Source organism: Pagrus pagrus, assembly GCF_965226575.1.
Source record: "Pagrus pagrus genome assembly, chromosome: 19".
Classification (NCBI taxonomy): domain Eukaryota; kingdom Metazoa; phylum Chordata; class Actinopteri; order Spariformes; family Sparidae; genus Pagrus; species Pagrus pagrus.
Window position 1 is genome coordinate 23,279,178 of NC_140203.1, and position 19,248 is coordinate 23,298,425.

Genomic DNA, 19,248 nt, shown 5'->3' on the forward strand with positions numbered 1-19,248 from the left:
CTGCTTCGGCTCTGGTTTCGATGCAGATATCTCTGCTGTGTCGTCATGTGAAAGCTCAGAAATATTAAATATAAAAAATGTACTTAATAAGATTTCCTGGCAGCAAATCCCTGCCTATCTGGCACCTGCTCAATATGGGATCAAACATACCAGAAATACTTTGGTATGTTTTAGTATTTGCAATTACATAAAACTGAAGAATGACACCAGAGTCAGAGCCTTTGGCACACAAGGGTGAATTTAACACCTCTGTTGTTTTTAACATATGTAGAAGTGCCCGATTTCAATAAAAACATTCAAATACATCTGCTCATGACAGTTGTAAGTTTGGAAATTCTTACTTGTGGTACCAAATATTTGCTGTTACAGTAAAGCCCATTTTACTGTACGTGAGGGCTTTTCATCTACATTTTGGAGAAAAATCTGAAAAAGAGCAGCATGCTGTTTGAATAATTGATTGATTGATTGATCGATTGATGATTGTAAAACAGACTTTTCTCACAAACACACAACGGCGCCCAGAATTCACAGTGGACAAGACTTTATTTGCATTTTGTACTAAGAAACTTCTCACCAAAAGAGAGAACGTGAAAAACAAAAAATAAATACCCGAGAACAGCAGAACCAGGAGAAAGTGAAGAGTAATTACAAAAATAAGTCGGTGTATTCTATTTCTTTTTACATGTGTGGAGACACCATCACTTCCTTTTGCTATTAGAAAAGATAGACCTAAAACTCTATAGTGATACTGCAGCAGTTACATTCCCAACAGCAGTGATATGAAAGTTTTTCATTGACACAATTTGTGTTTTATGCTCCTGCTTCCAAAAAGAGCAAAATACACCAACAAATGTAAACATAACAGATAAAGCAAATGTATCTGAGAATCAGCCTTAGACTATGTGTTTATGACGGGCGTCCTTCAAGCGGGGAGCAGGTACAGAACATACATTATATCATGGTTGGGTTTTCTTTCAAATTAAAGTATTAACTAATATTTTGGCTGCAGGTGGTATTTGACAATTAAAGCAGTGATTGTTCTCCAGATTCATCAAATTCAACTACCCACACCTGTTGGTTTGTGTCTGCATGCTGAATTGGTTGAAAAAGTAATTCCCTTCAAAATAAAAGCATGCAGAAAACCACATAGAATATGATCCGTGTTTCTAACACAACAGTCCATTAAAGTTTTTTATTTACGTTAACCCACATCTTGGATCCAAACAGTTTTTGGACATTTATTTAACTTCTGAGAGCAAAACATCTCAGCTGGTAAACTTATAAACATTTAAAAATCTGTATTTTGGAAGGACATTTGTTATTTTTGTCACTTGTGAGTGAACAAAAATACAGCTAAAGAAGAGATGCGGTGTGTTCTGAGATTTTTGTTTGTGTCTTCGTTGCTGATCTTATCCCATAAACCTCAAATCATTAACACATACTGTGTTACATCAATACAGCAGCAAACCCTTTAAAAAACTGATTTCTAAGATCATGCAAAATGTCATCATCTAAATTTGTTTGGGAAATACAGAAAATTCAATAATCTTCAAATCATAAAAACAACATAAACACTTAAAAGTTTTCAATATAAATAGTATTGTAATTGTGTGTCTGTGTGTGAATCAAAAACAGCTACGAGCCAAAGATCCCTCCTCCACAGTTAAACCATGTTGTGTGTCATTACACTGTAATATGTCAGCAACAAGCGTGGAATATGTTCAAATACTGCAGATGAATGTGAGACACACGTTACACTAAACAGCTTTTAACATTAAAAATCCCTCCTAATGAAAGACCTACCAGCGAGAAACAAACGCTGCCAAACCAGAGAAGTTTGTCAAAGTTACAGGGAACCACTGATTCCTCAGGGTCTCTCATGCTGCGCTTAATTCAGGGCTAAATGCATTCTTAGATCCTTCCTAGCCCCAACATTAGCCGTGGACTTGCTGGCCCCGCTCCAGAGCAGGGTTAGCCCCAAGTTAGACCCTGAAAATCAACATGGGGCTAAAAGGTAAACAGAGTAGTCACACAATGTTCTAGAGAGTAAACATTAGCTGCATGTTCCAACAGACATTTAACACAGTGCCAGCAGAACTGCAGTATGAATTGTGGAGCCCTTTTAGTGTGTGAAAAGGGGCTAAGTGATTCCAGGGTCGACTCTTAGCCCAGGACTAAGGATAGCCACTGAATGACGCAGAAAATTCAACTCTAAGATGCACTTCTGGCTGGTTAAAGCTTATTTGAACAGACTCCTGATGTCTGTTATAGCAACTACAAGAACAGATCCAAAACTAAAAAAAACAAACAAACAAATTTAACAAATCCTCATAATGTCATTACTTGTGTAAGTTTTCCCCTCTGTGTACTGTACGTCTACAGCTGTCTGTACATGTGTTATCTTTGGCAAACAAGCAGAACGTGATTCTATTTGATATTCTATGTGATAGAAAAGATGATGTTCAACGTGTCAAAAGAGGCGTTCGACTCCATTGTTGAAAAGTGTATCGTTCTTTCTGGGTCTGTCACACTGACTGTGCTCCTTGGGATGTTTTATGTCGATGGATTACTGTTGTAATTCCTGCTGGTCACCAGGAGGGGGCCATAATTATGGAATGTCTACTAATTATAGAGAAAATACTGCAGGCATATAATTCAATCGGTGCTCCTCAAATCAATTTCAATTAATTGCAATTTAACCCATTAGTTGTTTTTTTTTTTTGTCATGTGTATAGCAGGTCAGCTCTTCCCAGGACACTTTCTATGAGATTATTAGGAAATTACAACATCTGTAACAAAAACTGATAATAAACATTTAAACAAATCGGAGCCAACAGTGATGCAGGACAAGATCCTGGTAGACTTTTGGGTTTGGTGACGTGTAGCTTTTTTTTCTTTTTCTTTTTTCCAGAGACGTCGATTTCTTTTCTCTTCTGGTCAAGAGACCAATAGGCCAACAACACATGTCCCTGACTGCACCGTCAGTGTTAGTGTGTAAGGGGTTCAGACTTTGGTGACGTTGTTTGTTTGTTCTTGTGGCAGCTGATCCTCATCTTCGTCGTCAACACTCAGGTCCAGCCTCAGGTTGTCCAGAGTCTGACGGATAGTCAGAGTCTCCTTACGTCTGTTAGAGAGACAGAGAGAGAGAGAGAGAGAGAGAGAGGGAGAGAGAGAGAGGCGCTGTTTGATTTTCTGCCACGAAAGTAGATTCTAACTTTATTGTGTTTCAGTGTAGAGGAAACTGGTCCACAACTTTCTTTACGCGGTGGCTATGAAAAACACTTATTTCAGATCGGAAGGCAGGTTTGGACAACAGTTTAAAGTCTGGTAACCATAGCAACCATACTGATGCTTCACACCATGTTAACGATTGATACATCGCTTAAAAGACAATCTATAAAAATCCACAAAAAGCAAATGTTCATGGCTTATTTTACATCTGTAGGAGTGTTTGATATGTGTGACTTCTGGCCCTTTCTGTTTATGTGTGTGTGTGTGTGTGTGTGTGTGTGTGTGTGTGTGTGTGTGTGTGTGTGTGTGTGTGTGTGTGTGTGTGTGTGAGCATGTACTTTGTCTGCAGGTGCTGGTCGAGCAGCTGCCTCTGCAGCCGGCTGCTCGTCTCCCTCTCCTCGGCCAGCTCTCTCTGGGTGCTGCGGTACTGCGCCTCCTTCCTGCTCGCCTCCTCCTCCGCCTCGTTCACCTGGCGCTTCAGGGAGCGGATCCGCTGGGTCATCTGGAGGACCAATCACAGCGCAGCGGGTTAGTTTGGACACACGGGACTGGACGAACATATTAACAGCAACAACTGAGACATGAAAAGTCAAACTCAAATGTACCAGGTCTTTCTGCTCATTAGCTATCCTGTGCTCCTCCTCCATCTGGTCGGTCAGCTCGTTGATCCTCCTCTCCAGTTTGTTGACGCTGTTTGACAGAACAGATTTGTTCCTGCACAAAACACACACACACACACACACACACACACACACATTAGACAACAGCTACTTTACAAGGTGCCTTTTTCTGTAATAATAATGACTATTTATGACACATGAGGTCCAGTTACAGTGTCTCATATTAATGCTCATGATCAAGTATTTCTTCATGAGCTTATTATAGTGCTGACGATGCAGGATAACAGTCAATAATAAGCTGTCACTAAGTTCAAATAATGCTGTGTCATGTTCACAGATCTTGGTTCATCACTGTGAACAGAACTAAATTAGTCCAGACCTGCATCAGTTTGTACTTTGGTCCAGACCAAATGATCAGAACTAGAGCAGTGAACGTTACATTATGTATAATACAGACAGAATGCCTCAGGAACATGTTTTAGTTGATCAGAAAGACACAGCTGACGGAGGTGACTGACCTCTCCTCGGTCCTCAGAGCGTTCTCCAGCTCTTTGACTCTGTTCTCCGTCCTGGAGATGACGTCCTCCTGAACTTTGGAGCTGTGAAGCTCCTCCACCTCCAGACGCAGCTCACGCAGCTGCACACACAAACACACACACACAGACATGAGGTTAGAGATTTAGAGATTATGTCTAACTAGCTCATTTTCCATTTGTTCCTCTATTTTTTGTTTTTATTATTTACACACTAAAATGTTTTTTAGTCTTTCAGTTTAAGTTCTTATCAATATTCACACAGTTATCTGGCGGTTATCTCCACATGACTATCAGAACCTGACTGGGATGGCCGTTACATACATACATTGGCTTCTCAGACATATCAGTGTACATGTGCCTCTAGTACACAGTTTGTCCACCAGAGGGCACTGACAAGTTGATTTTTACACTTAATGTCCTGCTCAGTACCTTCAGTGTCTTGGTCACACTTCAAAAATAATAACATTTTGAATCAAGAGATCGAATCAAAAATATTTCTTAATATCATGCTTAAAAAATGAATCAGAGTTCACACATCTATTTTAATTCTATTTGAAAACTTAAAAACTTAAATATCAGCACCTGCCTCACAAATCCACTACAGGTCTACTGAAGTTGAATTAGAAAGATGGAGAGAGGTATTGAGAGAGACAGTCTCACCGTGTGAAGTGTAGACTAAAAGAATAAGAGAACATTCACACGCACACACACACACACACACACACACACACACACACACACACACACACACGCACACACACACACAGTACCTGTCTCTCCATGGAGGCCTTTTCAGATTCCAGCATGTCGTTGAGATCTTTCTCCTGAATCAGCTTCAGCTGCAGCTGCTCAGTCTGACGGCAAACACAGAAACAGCCAAATGAAATCAGTCTAATTGATGTAATGGATATTGGAAAGTCAATGTTTTTAAGAGCCTGTGAATCAAGGGTCTCAACCCGGGGGATGGGACCCCCAAGCTGGTGATAAGTTAATTTCCAGGGGTTTCCAGATTATTGTGGGGAAAAAACGAAATAACATATTTAGGAATGAGGAATAGTTCTTACATAACATTGCCTGTACCAGTGATATCATTTGTCTTAGGGAGATTTTAGGGAGAGTTCTGATTGGACACACACACGAGACACACCAGCCGGATTTCTCCAGTGAGAACCACAGCTGTTATTGAAAGAACAGTGTGAGTTAGCTCCTATGTGTCTCCTGTGTGTTTACCTGTTCGATGGCCCTCTTGTGTTTGGTGGCCCATCTCTGCTCGCTGTCGTGCAGCTCCTCCAGATCGCTCTCCAGGTCGATCATCTTCTCCTGAGAGAAGAAAAGGAGTTCAGGAGAGAATAAGTCATCGGGAAAAAAACAAACAAACAACCAAACTAAACTTTTCTCAGACAGTTTCTGATCTGAGGTCAGTCCTCATGATGACGCTGTCTGTTGTCATTCAGGTTATTTAGAAATGGGACAGATTAAGGATCTTCAGAAATAGCGACATGATGAATATTTGGGATTATGGAATTAGCACGCTGATTGCTAAACAGGATTTGCATAATTAATGCCTCATTAACCCCGAACTCTGATGGTTTGCATGACTGATTAATTCAAGCGGACATCTCTGTTTGAATCACTGGGTCACGTAAGCAAACACACTGTGGATACTGTCTGATCCACGGCTGAAGTTCACTTCAAGGATGAAACATTCAGGAAATAATATTTGCTATTTTCGATCAATCTTCCCAAATATAAAAGGAAGCTGTGCTCCATCCCATACAGGTTAATACTAACATGCACTGACACTGAGATAGTTCATGTTTTAAAGGATGAGTCCGCTGATTTTCTATATTTTCTTATAGTCAACAATCACATAAGATCCCTAGAACTCCATTGCTAAAAATATATTTTATTATTAATTAAATTAAAAACACATCAGTGAGTCTCACTGTTGTACTGGCTGACATTTCCTTCATTAACATGAACACACACACACACACACTGTATTTTAGTTTGCATTCCACATACACCATTCTGCTGTCACAAATCTAACTAGAAAACTTAATGTGTATTCATCCACAGCTGAAAATAGTCCCCAACAAATGCACAAATTCCTCCTAGTTGAGTGGCATTTGATGAAAACTACAGTGCCCAGCTGTTTAAGAAAATTATTGAGCCCTCTTTAAATCGTTCAGGAAGAAATAATGGGCTGAGATTCACAGATGAGGTCGAGAAATAAGAAAGTATTGAGAAGTGGATGAATACAACTGTTGATTTTGGTCTTATCCCTGAAATCTGATACCAACCTTAAAAACTTCAAATTTTCTTTAAAGTTTTCTAACAATTTATTTTAATGTGAAGCACTTTGACTGTACATTTTTTCGCCTCACGCTGCCACCAAAACATCCCAGTTCCTGTGTTTTTAATTATTTTACAATGCTGTTTATTCTTGTGTGTAAAGCCCTTTGAAAGTGCATATGACCGTCATGGAAACTTGGCCTATCACATGATTTAAAGCCGTACCTGAGCCTGTTTGACTTGTTTAGCCAGATCTTCTTTGGCCTGGTTGGTGCTCTGCAGCTCCATGTGCAGGTCGTCCACCATCCTCTCCGCCTGCTTACACTGCAGCTGTATTCTCTCTCTCAGCTGGATCTCCTCCTCCAGCGTCTGCTCCTTATCACTCAGCTTACCAGAGACCTGCACACACACACCAGCAAACACACACAGATCTTAAGGCTGCATTCATACCAAAGGTGTCCTTAGCTATTATTAAAATCAACATAATGTTTTAGTTTCATTTATCCAACAACATCAAATCCAGGTGTTAACAGGTATGTGAGTGTGAAATAGTTAAATGTATCATAATAGTCTACTATGACTCAGTCCAGCTGAGGCTGATGGGATGAACTGAAATATTGGACAGGTGGTCGTACCTCTCCCTGCAGTTTGTTGACGAGGGTCTGCAGTGTCAGCAGCTCCTGCTCCTTCTCCAGCAGAGACTCCTCCAGCTCCTCCACCCTCAGCTGACTGTCCTCACGCAGCTTCTGCTGCAGGTGCAGCGCGGCTGAAGCCTGCGTGGAAACCTGCAGGGCCTCACCCAGCTGGAAACACACACAACCTCACTGTAAACATACGCATCTGTGCTTGAATGTATTTTTTTTTCTTTTTTAAAGAGGGCAACTCTAAAAGAAGTTTCACTTCAAAGGTCAAAGGAAAGTGTTGCAGTACTGTACCTCTGTCTCCAGTCTGAGGATGGTGCTGCTGAGTTCCGATGTCTTCTTGTCTCTGGTTTCTTTCTTCACCTCCAGCTCCTCCAGCTGTCTCTCTGTCATCCACAACTTCTCAGAAAGAGTCTGAGCGTGCTGCGTCTGCTTCTCCAGGTTCTCCTGAACACAACACACACACACACACACACACACACACACACACACACAGTTCAGAGGTCTATACAGTATCTTACACGTGTGTGTCTTACTGTCCTCTAAAACAAAATCAAAGTCAGTCTTTCTTCACATTCATCTATCCATCCTAGCTCTTGACTTGAGTTGCTGCTGTGTGACTCAGTCTACCTCAGCATCCTGGATCTTGTTTTTGAGGGACTGCTCGAGGAAATTGAAGGCGTACTCCTGAGTGTTGGCCTCCACCATGACGGCCCGGGCCTCTTTCACCTCGATCTGCACAGAACAAGGGAAAAGTTAATCATGCAAACACATGGATAACTACAGTACCACCCATCCACTCATCCATCCATCCATCCATCCATCCACCCATCCATCCACCCATCCATCCATCCATCCATCCATCCACACACACCTCCATCGCTCTGTATTTCTCGCCCGCGGATTGGATCTCTCTCTCCATCTCTATCATCTGCTCCCTCATCCTCTTCATCTCGTTGGTCAGCTGAGTGTTGGTCCTCAGCAGGTCCTCGTTGTTCACCAGTAGGCTGCGCATCTCGAACCTTCACAGGGAGATAGAGTCATCAATCTGTGTCAAACTCAAGGCGTACATTGAGAGGGATGAGGCCAAAGAACAAGAGGGGTTAAAGAGTAACTTAAAACCAGCTGAGTTAAATAGAAGTTTACTGAGGGTGTGGTCAGTGCACTGTGACATCACTTGTGGGTGTGATTACATGTGCAAAAGAGCTTCAAATTACAATGAGAAATCATTTCCATCTCAGTGTTGAGTTAATAATCCTTGAAAGAAAAGTCACACCAACTTCATACAAATTCTTCAAGTAGTAACTTAGCTTAGAGGCACAACTTATTTCACCCCTCTGTTTGGGTCAAAGGTTCCCAATCTGTCACACACAACTACACCCGCCAGTGACATCCCAGTGCACCGACCAGTCCACTTTACATCACTGCAGTGATTGGTGACAAATTCAACCAGTGCAAGTCATCAAAAAACATGATTCTCAGCTTGTGTGAAGTGAATCTTTAAAGGACCGGTGTCTAGGACTAAGTGGCATCTATGATTATACGCTAATGAAACCATTATTATGAATAAGTGTTCCCACTTCTGCCAATAGATCCCCTTAAACCCTACACACTGGACCTTTAACAACAGTTTCATAAGAAAGAGAAGATAAGACTAGTGGGGAAGAACAGCAGGAAGGACGGCAACTAAAAAGAATGCAGGCAAATAAACAGGGGAAAAAAGGAGAGGGAAGAAAAATAAGATCGTGTCGGACCTGATCTGGTTCCTCTCCTTCTCCATCTCCACGCTCTCTGCCTCCAGGAACTGGTTACGCTGGAGAGAACACACATGCCAACAAATATTGACTTCATGGATTCAAATCCCCAAATCTCTTAGGACAGTCTGTCTGTCTCAAGACCTCTGCTACAGTAGGTGTGCCAAAATACTTTTAATATTGCAGTAGTTTAATAAAAAAAGATGACATCCACACAGTTCATATATTAGCTCCACTTCCAATGTTCTTACAGCAGAACTAAATGTGTTTGAATCCCAAAGTGAATCCTACCTTCCTGAATTCATCCAGCTGTTTGGTCAACTCCTCTACGTAGTTTTTCTTATTGGGGGCCCCAATAGTGTTAGAGCGCATGCTGTAGTGGGTGGGCAACACCTGTAGAAACAAGAATTTTTTGAATATATATATATGCTGTACATATATGTATATATACATTATAATATAGTGTGGATGTGATTTTACTGTCTGTGTACGTACAGGGTTGTTAACCTCGGTCCTCCTCTTCAGCAGAGAGTCGTAGGCGGAGAATCGGGGGCGGTTGGCGGTGAGGGTGGGCGTGGGAATGCCCACTGGACTGGTGCTGCGACTGTTGTAGGTGTACAGGTTCATCTCTGAGGTGGCAGGAGACAGTCCACCCTGAACAGGGAGATGAGGAGGAGGGTCAGTATTGTGTTGGCAGCCTCTGAGGACTGCCAGATGATGCAAATCCTCCTCTGATTTTTCACTGATTCTAAAAGACTTGCTGGTGCTAAACCTGCATCTAAAACATCAGTCCTGCAGTTGTACGTGCGTACTGTTGTTTAAGTTAATGTTACAAAAGAGCTTTTCTAAAACTAAGAAAGTGAAAATGTAAAAGAAACAAAACGATCTACATAAGATGTAGAAAAAAGAGAGTTTTTCCACCAAATTACAAACCTTGTACTCAGACATTCGGAGCATGGGGTTGTACTCCAAGGAGGTGTTGGTGGCGTACGGACTGTTGAACACCCTGGGAGGACTGTCAACAACACCCAGCTGTAAACAAACAAACAACACAACAGTGATGTTTAAACCTCCTATCAGTGATAAAGGTACTGAGACATGGACTTTACTTCAGTATAAGACAGAAATAAACAAAAGCAAAGGCAATACTGTAAACTGCTACACTTGTTAGGTGTAGGTAACATACTGTTATTGTGATCAATTTAATACTGATTTAGTTAGATTTAAGTAACTTCAAATCAAATTTAATAACTTAACATCTATGAATAAACATCAAAAAGCTCTTTCACATGATTATTTAAGTCCACATCTCTGATTATTACAAGAACAAGAAAAATTTTATTGCTAATGCTCAATAAATAATTACACTAACAGGACAATTAATCCTTGGTTGGTGATATAATTAGCTGTTGATCATAAATGATTACATGTGGTATATTGCTGTTGAGTGAGTCATGGCAGTGTGTTCATTTGTAGCAGACTTGAAAGGTGTCTATTGATTAGATTAGATTTGATTTGATGCAGGATAAAAGAGGGTCAACAGACAGAAGAAGTTGAGAAACTCTGGTTTAATTAATGAATTTTAATTTCGTGGCGACAGTCAGGTAACCAGAGCGGCCAATAAAAAGACCTTGAATCTGTGTTTTTTCCAGGAGATGGCGCTGTCCAATAACTGGAGAGGAAAAACTTGGATTTAACAAATGCTGCATGAGACATTTCTCACTTTAACACTGACATTATTATTATGATCATTGTACGTTATAAAGATTTGTATGTGCTACATTATGGCACAGTGAGTCAATTTAGTGACTTGCAGTAGTACAAATACATTTTACTAGATGCACTATGTCTTTTGAGATCTCTAAAGAAATGGTGTAAAATCAGAAAACCTGTTTCCAATTCAAATAAACTTGTTTCAGTAAAAGTATCAGCATTTTGATACAAGTCAGACTAAGACTGCTATCCCAGAAAAAAGAAAATGGTTGGGATTTTTTTGCAGTGTGTGGACAATTAGAGACCTTACAGCTGTGTTTTATCCAGGAGGTGGCACTGTTTAATAACTGGTTCTGTGTTTCTGGACTCACAGATATCCAGCAGTACAACGGCATCTGATTAATATAAAATCTGTATAATCTCTGTGGGCTCTGTGGGTGATCTGAGTCACACACAGAGTCCATGGTCCACCTCACTCACCCTGTCTGACATAGTGTCCCAGTCCCGCGAGGCCAGGGACTCCAGGGACCCTCGGTAGTTGTTCATCCCCAGCTTGCTGGTCTCCCATCGGGGCAGCCTTGGGCCGTTCTCCCCCATCGACCCGCCGCCTCCCGGACCATCTGCATCCCTGCCGCTCACCCCGTTGGTCTTCATCTCGTGGTTCAGGAGCAGCTGATATTTCGGGTTCGGGCTGGTCAGCACGACCCGGGGTGTGTTGGGCTCTTCCTCTGAATGCTTGTTTGAATCAAACTCAGACTCCTGAAGGAGAGGGGCAGAAGGTGGGGGAGAAGGGGAGAAATTAACCTGGATGAAACATAAAATACATCTGCTGGAGGGTGAAAACAGGATAAGGATGAATTTACAGAGCACATGCTGGCGTTGTGATTGACAGCAGACAGACGATGATTATACGGTACAAAAAGAAAAGAGAAAATGAAAGTTATAGAGGGTTATATAAAAATAAAATGTTTTTGTGAGTCACTATGAGTCACCTTAAATTGCCTACAGGATAAATAAGCAGAACTTCTACTTCTAGAAACCAGGCGCTCCCAAAATAGTCCCATCAACTGCAAATCTAATAACCTTTGGTATAAACCTTAATGAAGGGAACTTAGCTAAAAACATCTGGGAATAAATACAGAGTAAATGGAAGAAGAGTTAATTTAGGTGTAGACTCAAATCACATGACTCAAGCTCAAAGATTACAAGTGCGCAGAGAATCAACTGGTTTTCCCAAATAATACAATTTGAATCATTTAAACAGCAGCCAACCATGTTCTGCAAGGAGAGACAGCTGTGAAGTGTAGTGCAGAGAGACAGACACACTTATCTAACACCTGACACACAGAGCCTTCAAAACAATGACTTTGTCCCATCTTTGCACGTACTGTCTTATAAGAAGTTGTTGAAATCTCACCAAGCTTATTATCAGGCAAAAACTCAAGCGAAGAGAGTTTTCCGTTTGCCCCAATCACTTTCATGCAGTACAAATCATTAGTCATAGCTCTTAAACCAAAGATAGAAATGGCAACATGTGAAGCTCATTTACAGGAAAAGAATCAAAGAGAAGAGTTAAATCTGTCAGCGACTTTGAGGCCATTTTGATTAGTGCGATTGAAGAGCATGTGCGGTGGTTTCATGCTTTTGAGTCATCATGCGGATTGAGAACGGCGCTTTGATCATCATGCATTCAAAAGCCCTGCAGTGCCATGCTGTCAGGCCGTCTTCATGCGGAGAAGATGCACAGCTTTTTCCGTCATGCAGGGACATCAAAACGCTCGTTCAGGAGTTTTTCCTTTTGCTTACCGATCCCATGCCGGAATCAGCCACTGAGTCTCTGCCGGAGTCTGGGGTTTGCTTTTGGTCAGGCTTCTCCGCACTGCCTCCTACTGGACAATCGATTCTTGCGGTAATCTGACTAGTTTTGGTGTCTGTCTGTGTTGAATCAGCCTCGTTCTGACTGGTGTCCATGAACGATGGGGTCACAGTGATACTGGGAACTGGACTCTCATATTGTCCTGCACTGCTCGGTGAGGAAGGACTGGACTTGGACTTTGGAGACTCGAGAGTGACTCGTCCTGCTCCCGAAGAAGGGCTCTGTGGGGATTTGGAAGAAGAGACGTGATCTGGACCAGAGAATTTAGTGATCAGGTCTTTGATGCTGCCGTCTCGGCGCAGGCTTGAACCACAGGATAGGCCTGATAGTTTCTTTGGATTGGCTCTCCAGGCCTGCTCTGCCTCTTCTTTGTTGGTGTTGACCTGTGGCGCGTGCTGAAAGAGGTGAACACAATAACATGTCCCCAAAACACTGTTAGTGAGGAGTCTGAGCAGCAGATGCACTAGGTTAGTGGTACCATGGTCTGAGTGAATACTCAATTTTGATGGGCCACTACTACTAAGACTTTACAGAACACACGGCCTGTCATTTGTTCTTGAAAATCTTGATATTGATTTGGGGACAGTGATATGGCTGCTAGCTGCACAGTAAATTTACTGTTTGTCAACCGTATGCGATGTTGTTGACTTTGAATCTTGCTAGCATAACCTTAGCTTTCTGGCTAACAGCAATGCTGAAGGGTTCTATGAGCTGGGCAGACTAGTTCATCTCCCATTGCTCAGTCATATCCAAGGTTTGTCCTATTTACTGGGGTAGTGAGAGACATTTCCATTGCATAAGAACCTTATGGGATTGCATGGATTGCTCCAGCTATTAGTCAAACCCTCAGGTGTTGCCAGGAAACTGAGGTATTGCAAATTGCATGAAATATCCATTAATGGTCTGTATATCTTTTCTTTAGCAAGTGACCATTGTACAAGCAAGATAATGGCCTTCGAGGGGTCCATAATCAGGAATTAATGGAGTCCACGTCATCCATTAATTCCTGATACTGGACACCTCGCCGGGCATTACCCCTTACTGTAACATGTTAAAATACAGTGTGATTAGAACAAGTACAGAAGAGTCACTAAGTCAGCAAACTGCCTCAGTAGGGTCACCGCCATGTCTACCTACATTTTGGTATATTTAGCTAACATTAGCCACCATCAGCTACTAGTACGGCTGTAGTGGCAAATGAAGCTATTGCAAGAAAGCAGTTTGTTTACACAAACACTCATCAAATCTCATGTGAGCAGTTAGATTTAAAGACATCATTCCATCACTTTAATTTGAATTTAAATGATTTCTTCAAAGCAGCACATTAATAGCGTGTTTGTCTTCGTCTCTCCAGTCTTTACAGTGTAGATGATGTTGATTGTTGAAATGCATACATAATGACAAGCCCAGTGTGTGTGCGCGTGTGTGCGTGTGTTTCTATCCTGACATAAATCCCTCTTGAGAAAGTGCAACATCTGCTCGCTCATCTGAAAAATCACCCCTGAAACACAACATCCCACTTTCTCACACAGATATAAAAGGACAGATACTGTAAGTATAAACAGGCAGGCAGAGAGACTCCAGTGTTCAAAACCCCACTCAGCTCACACTCTGAAAATGGCAGCATTTTTTGCCAAAAAGCCACTTGATTAAATCCAACTTTAATTAACAATCATAACAAGGAGGCCGATGCCACTTAGAGAAATGAAGTGGCGAGCGTCCAGGGGTTTAACTTTTGGGGCTCGAGGGTCCAAAGCACCGAGTGGCCTTAATCCAGGAACTCGCCTGGCCACTTCCCCTTGGGACAGTGAGCCGAGGCCGGGGTGGGAGTGGAGCCATGGCCTGGGAGGACTGAGAGGGAGGGTGGGTGTCTGGGGTTTAGGATCACTGCTAATCACCACAGTATTAAAATGTTTACAGGCCGTGGTGGGATTAGCTCTGAGCTGATGATTTTAATGTTATTATTTTTGCCCTGTGAACTCAGTTTGGACTCTGAGTGTCATGGAATGAGGGGACAGTGACACAGTTGTGATGAAATGTGTGTTCTTGAATTTCTGTCTTAATTCACAACGGGTCCAATACAGCAGCCGGGTCAGTGGCCCGACCCTTGTAAGTTTGAGGCTGTACTTGCCCCTCTGGTATCACCTCTTGAAGTGCCCTTTTAGTGCAGTACTATAAAGAGCAAGAAAAGTCTGAATTGAGGGGTGGTTGGAATGGTAGGATCGGACATTCGATCCAACCATTGTGACTTGTGTGAGCGAGAGACAAGATTGATTTGTTTTAATTTGACTGACACTAGAGGGGTAGATAGAGCACCATAGTTTGACGCGTAAAACCACTGACCAGGCTTCTGTATTTGATGAGTTGGGAGTGAGAACATGGCGTCTTTCAACCCATTTTTCTCAAAAATTCCATTCAAATGGACACTAGACTTAAATGATCAAGCACTTCACTGGTAGACTTAAGACACAAATAACTGAAGCGACTCGGTTAAGGTCTAAGAAAGATTGGGTGCATGGTTTAAAGAAACCAAAGCTGAGTTTTGGAGGGAGACAGGACGTGAAACCCAGTCCCCTTCGGTGAAGTCAGACATTTCGTACACGCATCCATCTACACTGAACTTGTCCTTCAGACAATTTGTCACTGTGATACACTCTGTAAAGCTGTTTGAACAAACCATCGCTGTTGTTATTTTTCTGGACGGCACAGCCTCAAGTAAATCAATTTTCCTTTGTTCCCTTAACTTTTATAACAGGCACAAGATATCGGAATTTAGAGAAAGTGAAAAGTCATTTTCATAGTAACCACACAGACAGAGATTCATTCAGGAAAGCCAGGTCCATATTCCCCAAAGTCCTGCACGCACACACACACACACACACACACACACACACACACACACACACACACACACACACACACACACACACACACTCACATACTCACATTGGTCCTCCAGTCCCTGTGGCCTCACTACAGTACAGACATATGGCGTAGAGTTGTACACCATCTGACCCAGATATATGACTGCAATGCATCCTGGGAAAAACAATGAATGCTTCGCTGATGTTTGGTTCAGGGTTTTTCTCCTGAACAAAAGTTCAGCAGAGGTGGTTCGGACAGAACACTGTCATTTCTAGTTTTTGAAACACATTTTCTGTCATGATAAATTAAACCCTGTGATGGCCTGAGGTTTGATTTTAGTCAGGTTATGTTGAGCTCCCTAGACCCTGTTTCCTACATTTCCCACAATGCAACTCAACATTGTTTTTAGTAGATCACACCTGCCAGGTTAATATCAAAATCCATCCAAAATCCAATCCTCCACACCTCCAGTTTGAAACACAGCCTCTCCATTACATTTTCAAGTCCAAGCTAATAACCATGATGACATCATTATGACATCATTAGGGTCACCTTTTCAGACATGTACTTTTTCTTAACTATTACATTAACCTTGATGTGTAAAATCTGTGGAGTTCCCCTTTAACTGTACACCGTCGTGACTCCATGTCCTATATATCGTACTGACAAAAATCTAATTTGGTGTGGATGGTGTTGGAGATGTTTGTGGGAGTTTACATGGATTTCTTTGATCGACAGGCTGGTTTGTTCAGAGATCACACATAGATTCAGCTCCTGACCATCTGCACACCGAACAATAGGAAATATTACAAGAACTTTTCAAGTTGGAAACAATAAATTTAATCAACTGTCAGCACCAAACCTGCCTCTTCCATTTTTAGCTGAGGGAATTTCAAACATTTCATTACTGCTGTGTTTGTAGGCTTCTCCAGTAACAGCTTAGAGGATGATGACGAGGACAATCTTCTTTTGGCCAATTTTAGCACAATCAACATCTCATGGTGGCAGCAGAAACTCCAAAGGGTTGGGTGGGGAAGGGTGTTTTCCAATGATGTAAAAGAAGTAGTCTTAAGGGATAAACTGAGAAAAATGTTGCTCTCTAGCTTCTGTGCCTCTACTGGTTGTTTCCAGACTTCATTGTTTGCCTTCAAAGTTTCCATGGTGTTTTTTTTTTAGCTCCCTCGAAGTGTTTTCTTCTTTCCTTGGGTTGTGTTTCAGCTGCTGTTTATTTTCTAGATCCTCCTGGTGTTGTCCTTTTGTCTCTAGGTTGTTTTCTAGCTTCTCTTAGTTGTTTTCTGTTTTCCATGAGCTGTGTTCCAGCTTCTTCTCTCGCTTGTTTTCTAGCTTGTCGTGGTGGTTCTTAGCAGGTTAAAAGGTTAAAGGTTCATTTATTTGTCTTTTTACAACACCGGGGTTGTAAAACAAGACTGAGTTTAAGTCCCTTTATACTACATAAGAGAAAAAGAAAAAGAAAATTATTTCATAGAGTTGAGTGTTGAGGATGAGTTCAGGAGTCTCACAGCTTGAGGAAAGAAGCTGCTCTGTAGTCTGGTGGTACGGCAGTGGATACTTTTGCATCTTTTGCCAGATGGCAGCAGGGTGAACAGACTGTGGCTGGAGTGACTGTTGTCTTAATATGCAAAATAGACAATAAAGCAGGGTATGCTTCAGAGCATGGCTAGTCTGTGGCTACCATGGCGTGTCCGTAGCTTCTCAGTCAGATCCAATGAGAACATCCTCCAAAGCTCCAACCTCTTGTCCAAATTCCATCACTTGTGGCTCCAAAAAGCCAAGATGGCGACCACTGTAATGCCAAACTCAAAGCATCCAAAGTATTTGACAAGCCAATGGGTGAGGTCAAGGTGGGATTACACTTCTTCTATCTGTTCATAGTTGTTGGTTGTTGTTGTCTGACTTCTTCAGATTGTTTTTCTGTCTTCTGTCTGATCGTTTCTACCTCAACATCAAACACTTCAGACACTATTGTCCAGGTTGTCGGTGACACAGATGTAAACCAGCAGATGCACTGAATATCTACACCAAAGCAAGACTGTCACCGCAGCAGCAGAGAGAGCGAAACAATGGCACAATAATAAATAAAATAAATAACCAATTAGTGGCAGCAGTCTCATGTTGGACACGTTCGTCTCTCACAGAGAGCAGAACCTTGAGCTAAGTTTGGCCTGAAGCAATCTGCTTGGCAATATGTTCCTGTGTTGTTGTTGTTGTTGTTGTTGCCCCCCCACTCCTCTCTCTCTCCTCCCCTCTCTATAGCTGTAAATAACAGAGATTAATCAACCAACCGGCGCTGTCCTCGCCTTAAGGCCGGCCCGTTTTCACACTTTGCTTAGTCCACAATTATCCCTTCAACAGGACTATTTGTTACAAATCAGGCTGAAATCTGTCCAGACTAATCCTAAATGTCTCTTTATTTGATGTGGGAATATCAAAAAAAATCATCACTGGGATCATTTTATTTGGTTAAGCCTATCAAATATTAAACATCTATTAGTGATATGTTAAATATTGAGAATGAAAAGCTTAGTAAGTGTTCCCACATACCATATGTCATCAGTGGAGGGATAAAGCACATAGCAATGGTGGAAACTTTAACTGATAATCTAAATATTTGGCAATTAATTTTCTGTCAATTAATCATTTAAGTCACTTAAAAATACAAAATGGTGTGATCACACTGAGCACACTTGGATTGTATGGATTCACTTATTTTCTCTGTTTCATCAACCGCTCATGAAAATAATCATTGAATGCAGCCTGAATATCTTGTAACCTGGTGTTGGATCAAATTTTGAAGGAAATCTGAAAGAAATGAGAGGGTCCCATTGTGAGAGAACGAAACAGAAACATCCCAACCACTCAGGTGTTGACGATCCAAATCAAGAATATGTTTGTTTGATTCAAAACATGAGGGCCTCCTACCATTTTAATCTTACAAATCAGATTAACTGAATTAATAATGATTCTTCAGCACAAAGCAAACTAGAACACTTTGTGCAGCAAATAATTTGATATCACATTACATGACTTTAGTCCAGCATCTGTCCTACACTGAAGCAGATTTGTCTTTTTAAACTCTACACAATGGAACTATTATAAAACAAAAATTATCAGCACCTCTCACCCCACACTGATCTATCTAAAGCACATTTTCCCCCGTGAACATGAAGTGCTGCAGAGGCTTTTTTACACCTCACATGTCCTCATCTGATGAATAACTGCACCTGTGTCCTACCTTTATACAATATATTTTATTTCTTTAGATTTTTTCCGAGGTTTTAGGGACATTTTTATGTTTTTGATTATTACTGAGAGTGTTGGAAGAAGTGGGGACAGTTTGATTCATCGGGCTGCTCCTCTCTAAAATCCACAGACAGGTTTTAACAGTCTAAACAGTAGAGCTGAGCGAAAGAGGATCGATATTTGGGCATTAGAGTAAAAGTCCAAAACTGAAGTTTTTTTGTTTATTTATTTTAAAAGCAGTTGTTAAAGTGGTACAAGACCCTTGTTTTTTCCAAGATGTCCTTTTTTTCTTTATGGTTTTAGGGGAGATCCAAAAGCAACTTTTTTACTTTTTAAGTTTAAATGTAAATCTTCCAGGTGGAGCTCTGGATTGAGGCCTTGACCTCTAGTTTGGGAACTCTGATGGTGTTAATCAATGCAGTAAGAAATGTTATATAAATATGTTGATGGCGTTAA

At 41.5% G+C, this 19,248-nt stretch overlaps 1 protein-coding gene across 1 annotated transcript in view; it reads right to left on the reverse strand.

Moving 5' to 3' along the window:
* Nucleotides 1–524: 524 nt before the first annotated feature.
* The window catches only part of LOC311274872 (uncharacterized protein), a gene marked incomplete at its 5' end in the record, with an annotated part of 38,046 nt that continues 19,322 nt past the window's right edge, over nucleotides 525–19,248 (reverse strand). Inside the window, 17 exons of the mRNA XM_084382870.1 lie at nucleotides 525–3,124; nucleotides 3,570–3,733; nucleotides 3,837–3,945; nucleotides 4,370–4,488; nucleotides 5,158–5,241; nucleotides 5,618–5,707; nucleotides 6,908–7,081; nucleotides 7,318–7,485; nucleotides 7,618–7,770; nucleotides 7,954–8,058; nucleotides 8,198–8,345; nucleotides 9,078–9,136; nucleotides 9,369–9,470; nucleotides 9,573–9,731; nucleotides 10,011–10,109; nucleotides 11,271–11,549; nucleotides 12,597–13,061. Of these exons, the coding sequence (XP_084238996.1) occupies nucleotides 3,004–3,124; nucleotides 3,570–3,733; nucleotides 3,837–3,945; nucleotides 4,370–4,488; nucleotides 5,158–5,241; nucleotides 5,618–5,707; nucleotides 6,908–7,081; nucleotides 7,318–7,485; nucleotides 7,618–7,770; nucleotides 7,954–8,058; nucleotides 8,198–8,345; nucleotides 9,078–9,136; nucleotides 9,369–9,470; nucleotides 9,573–9,731; nucleotides 10,011–10,109; nucleotides 11,271–11,549; nucleotides 12,597–13,061 (2,598 nt within the window). The 3' untranslated portion in view covers nucleotides 525–3,003. The remainder of the gene's footprint in view (nucleotides 3,125–3,569; nucleotides 3,734–3,836; nucleotides 3,946–4,369; nucleotides 4,489–5,157; nucleotides 5,242–5,617; nucleotides 5,708–6,907; nucleotides 7,082–7,317; nucleotides 7,486–7,617; nucleotides 7,771–7,953; nucleotides 8,059–8,197; nucleotides 8,346–9,077; nucleotides 9,137–9,368; nucleotides 9,471–9,572; nucleotides 9,732–10,010; nucleotides 10,110–11,270; nucleotides 11,550–12,596; nucleotides 13,062–19,248) is intronic.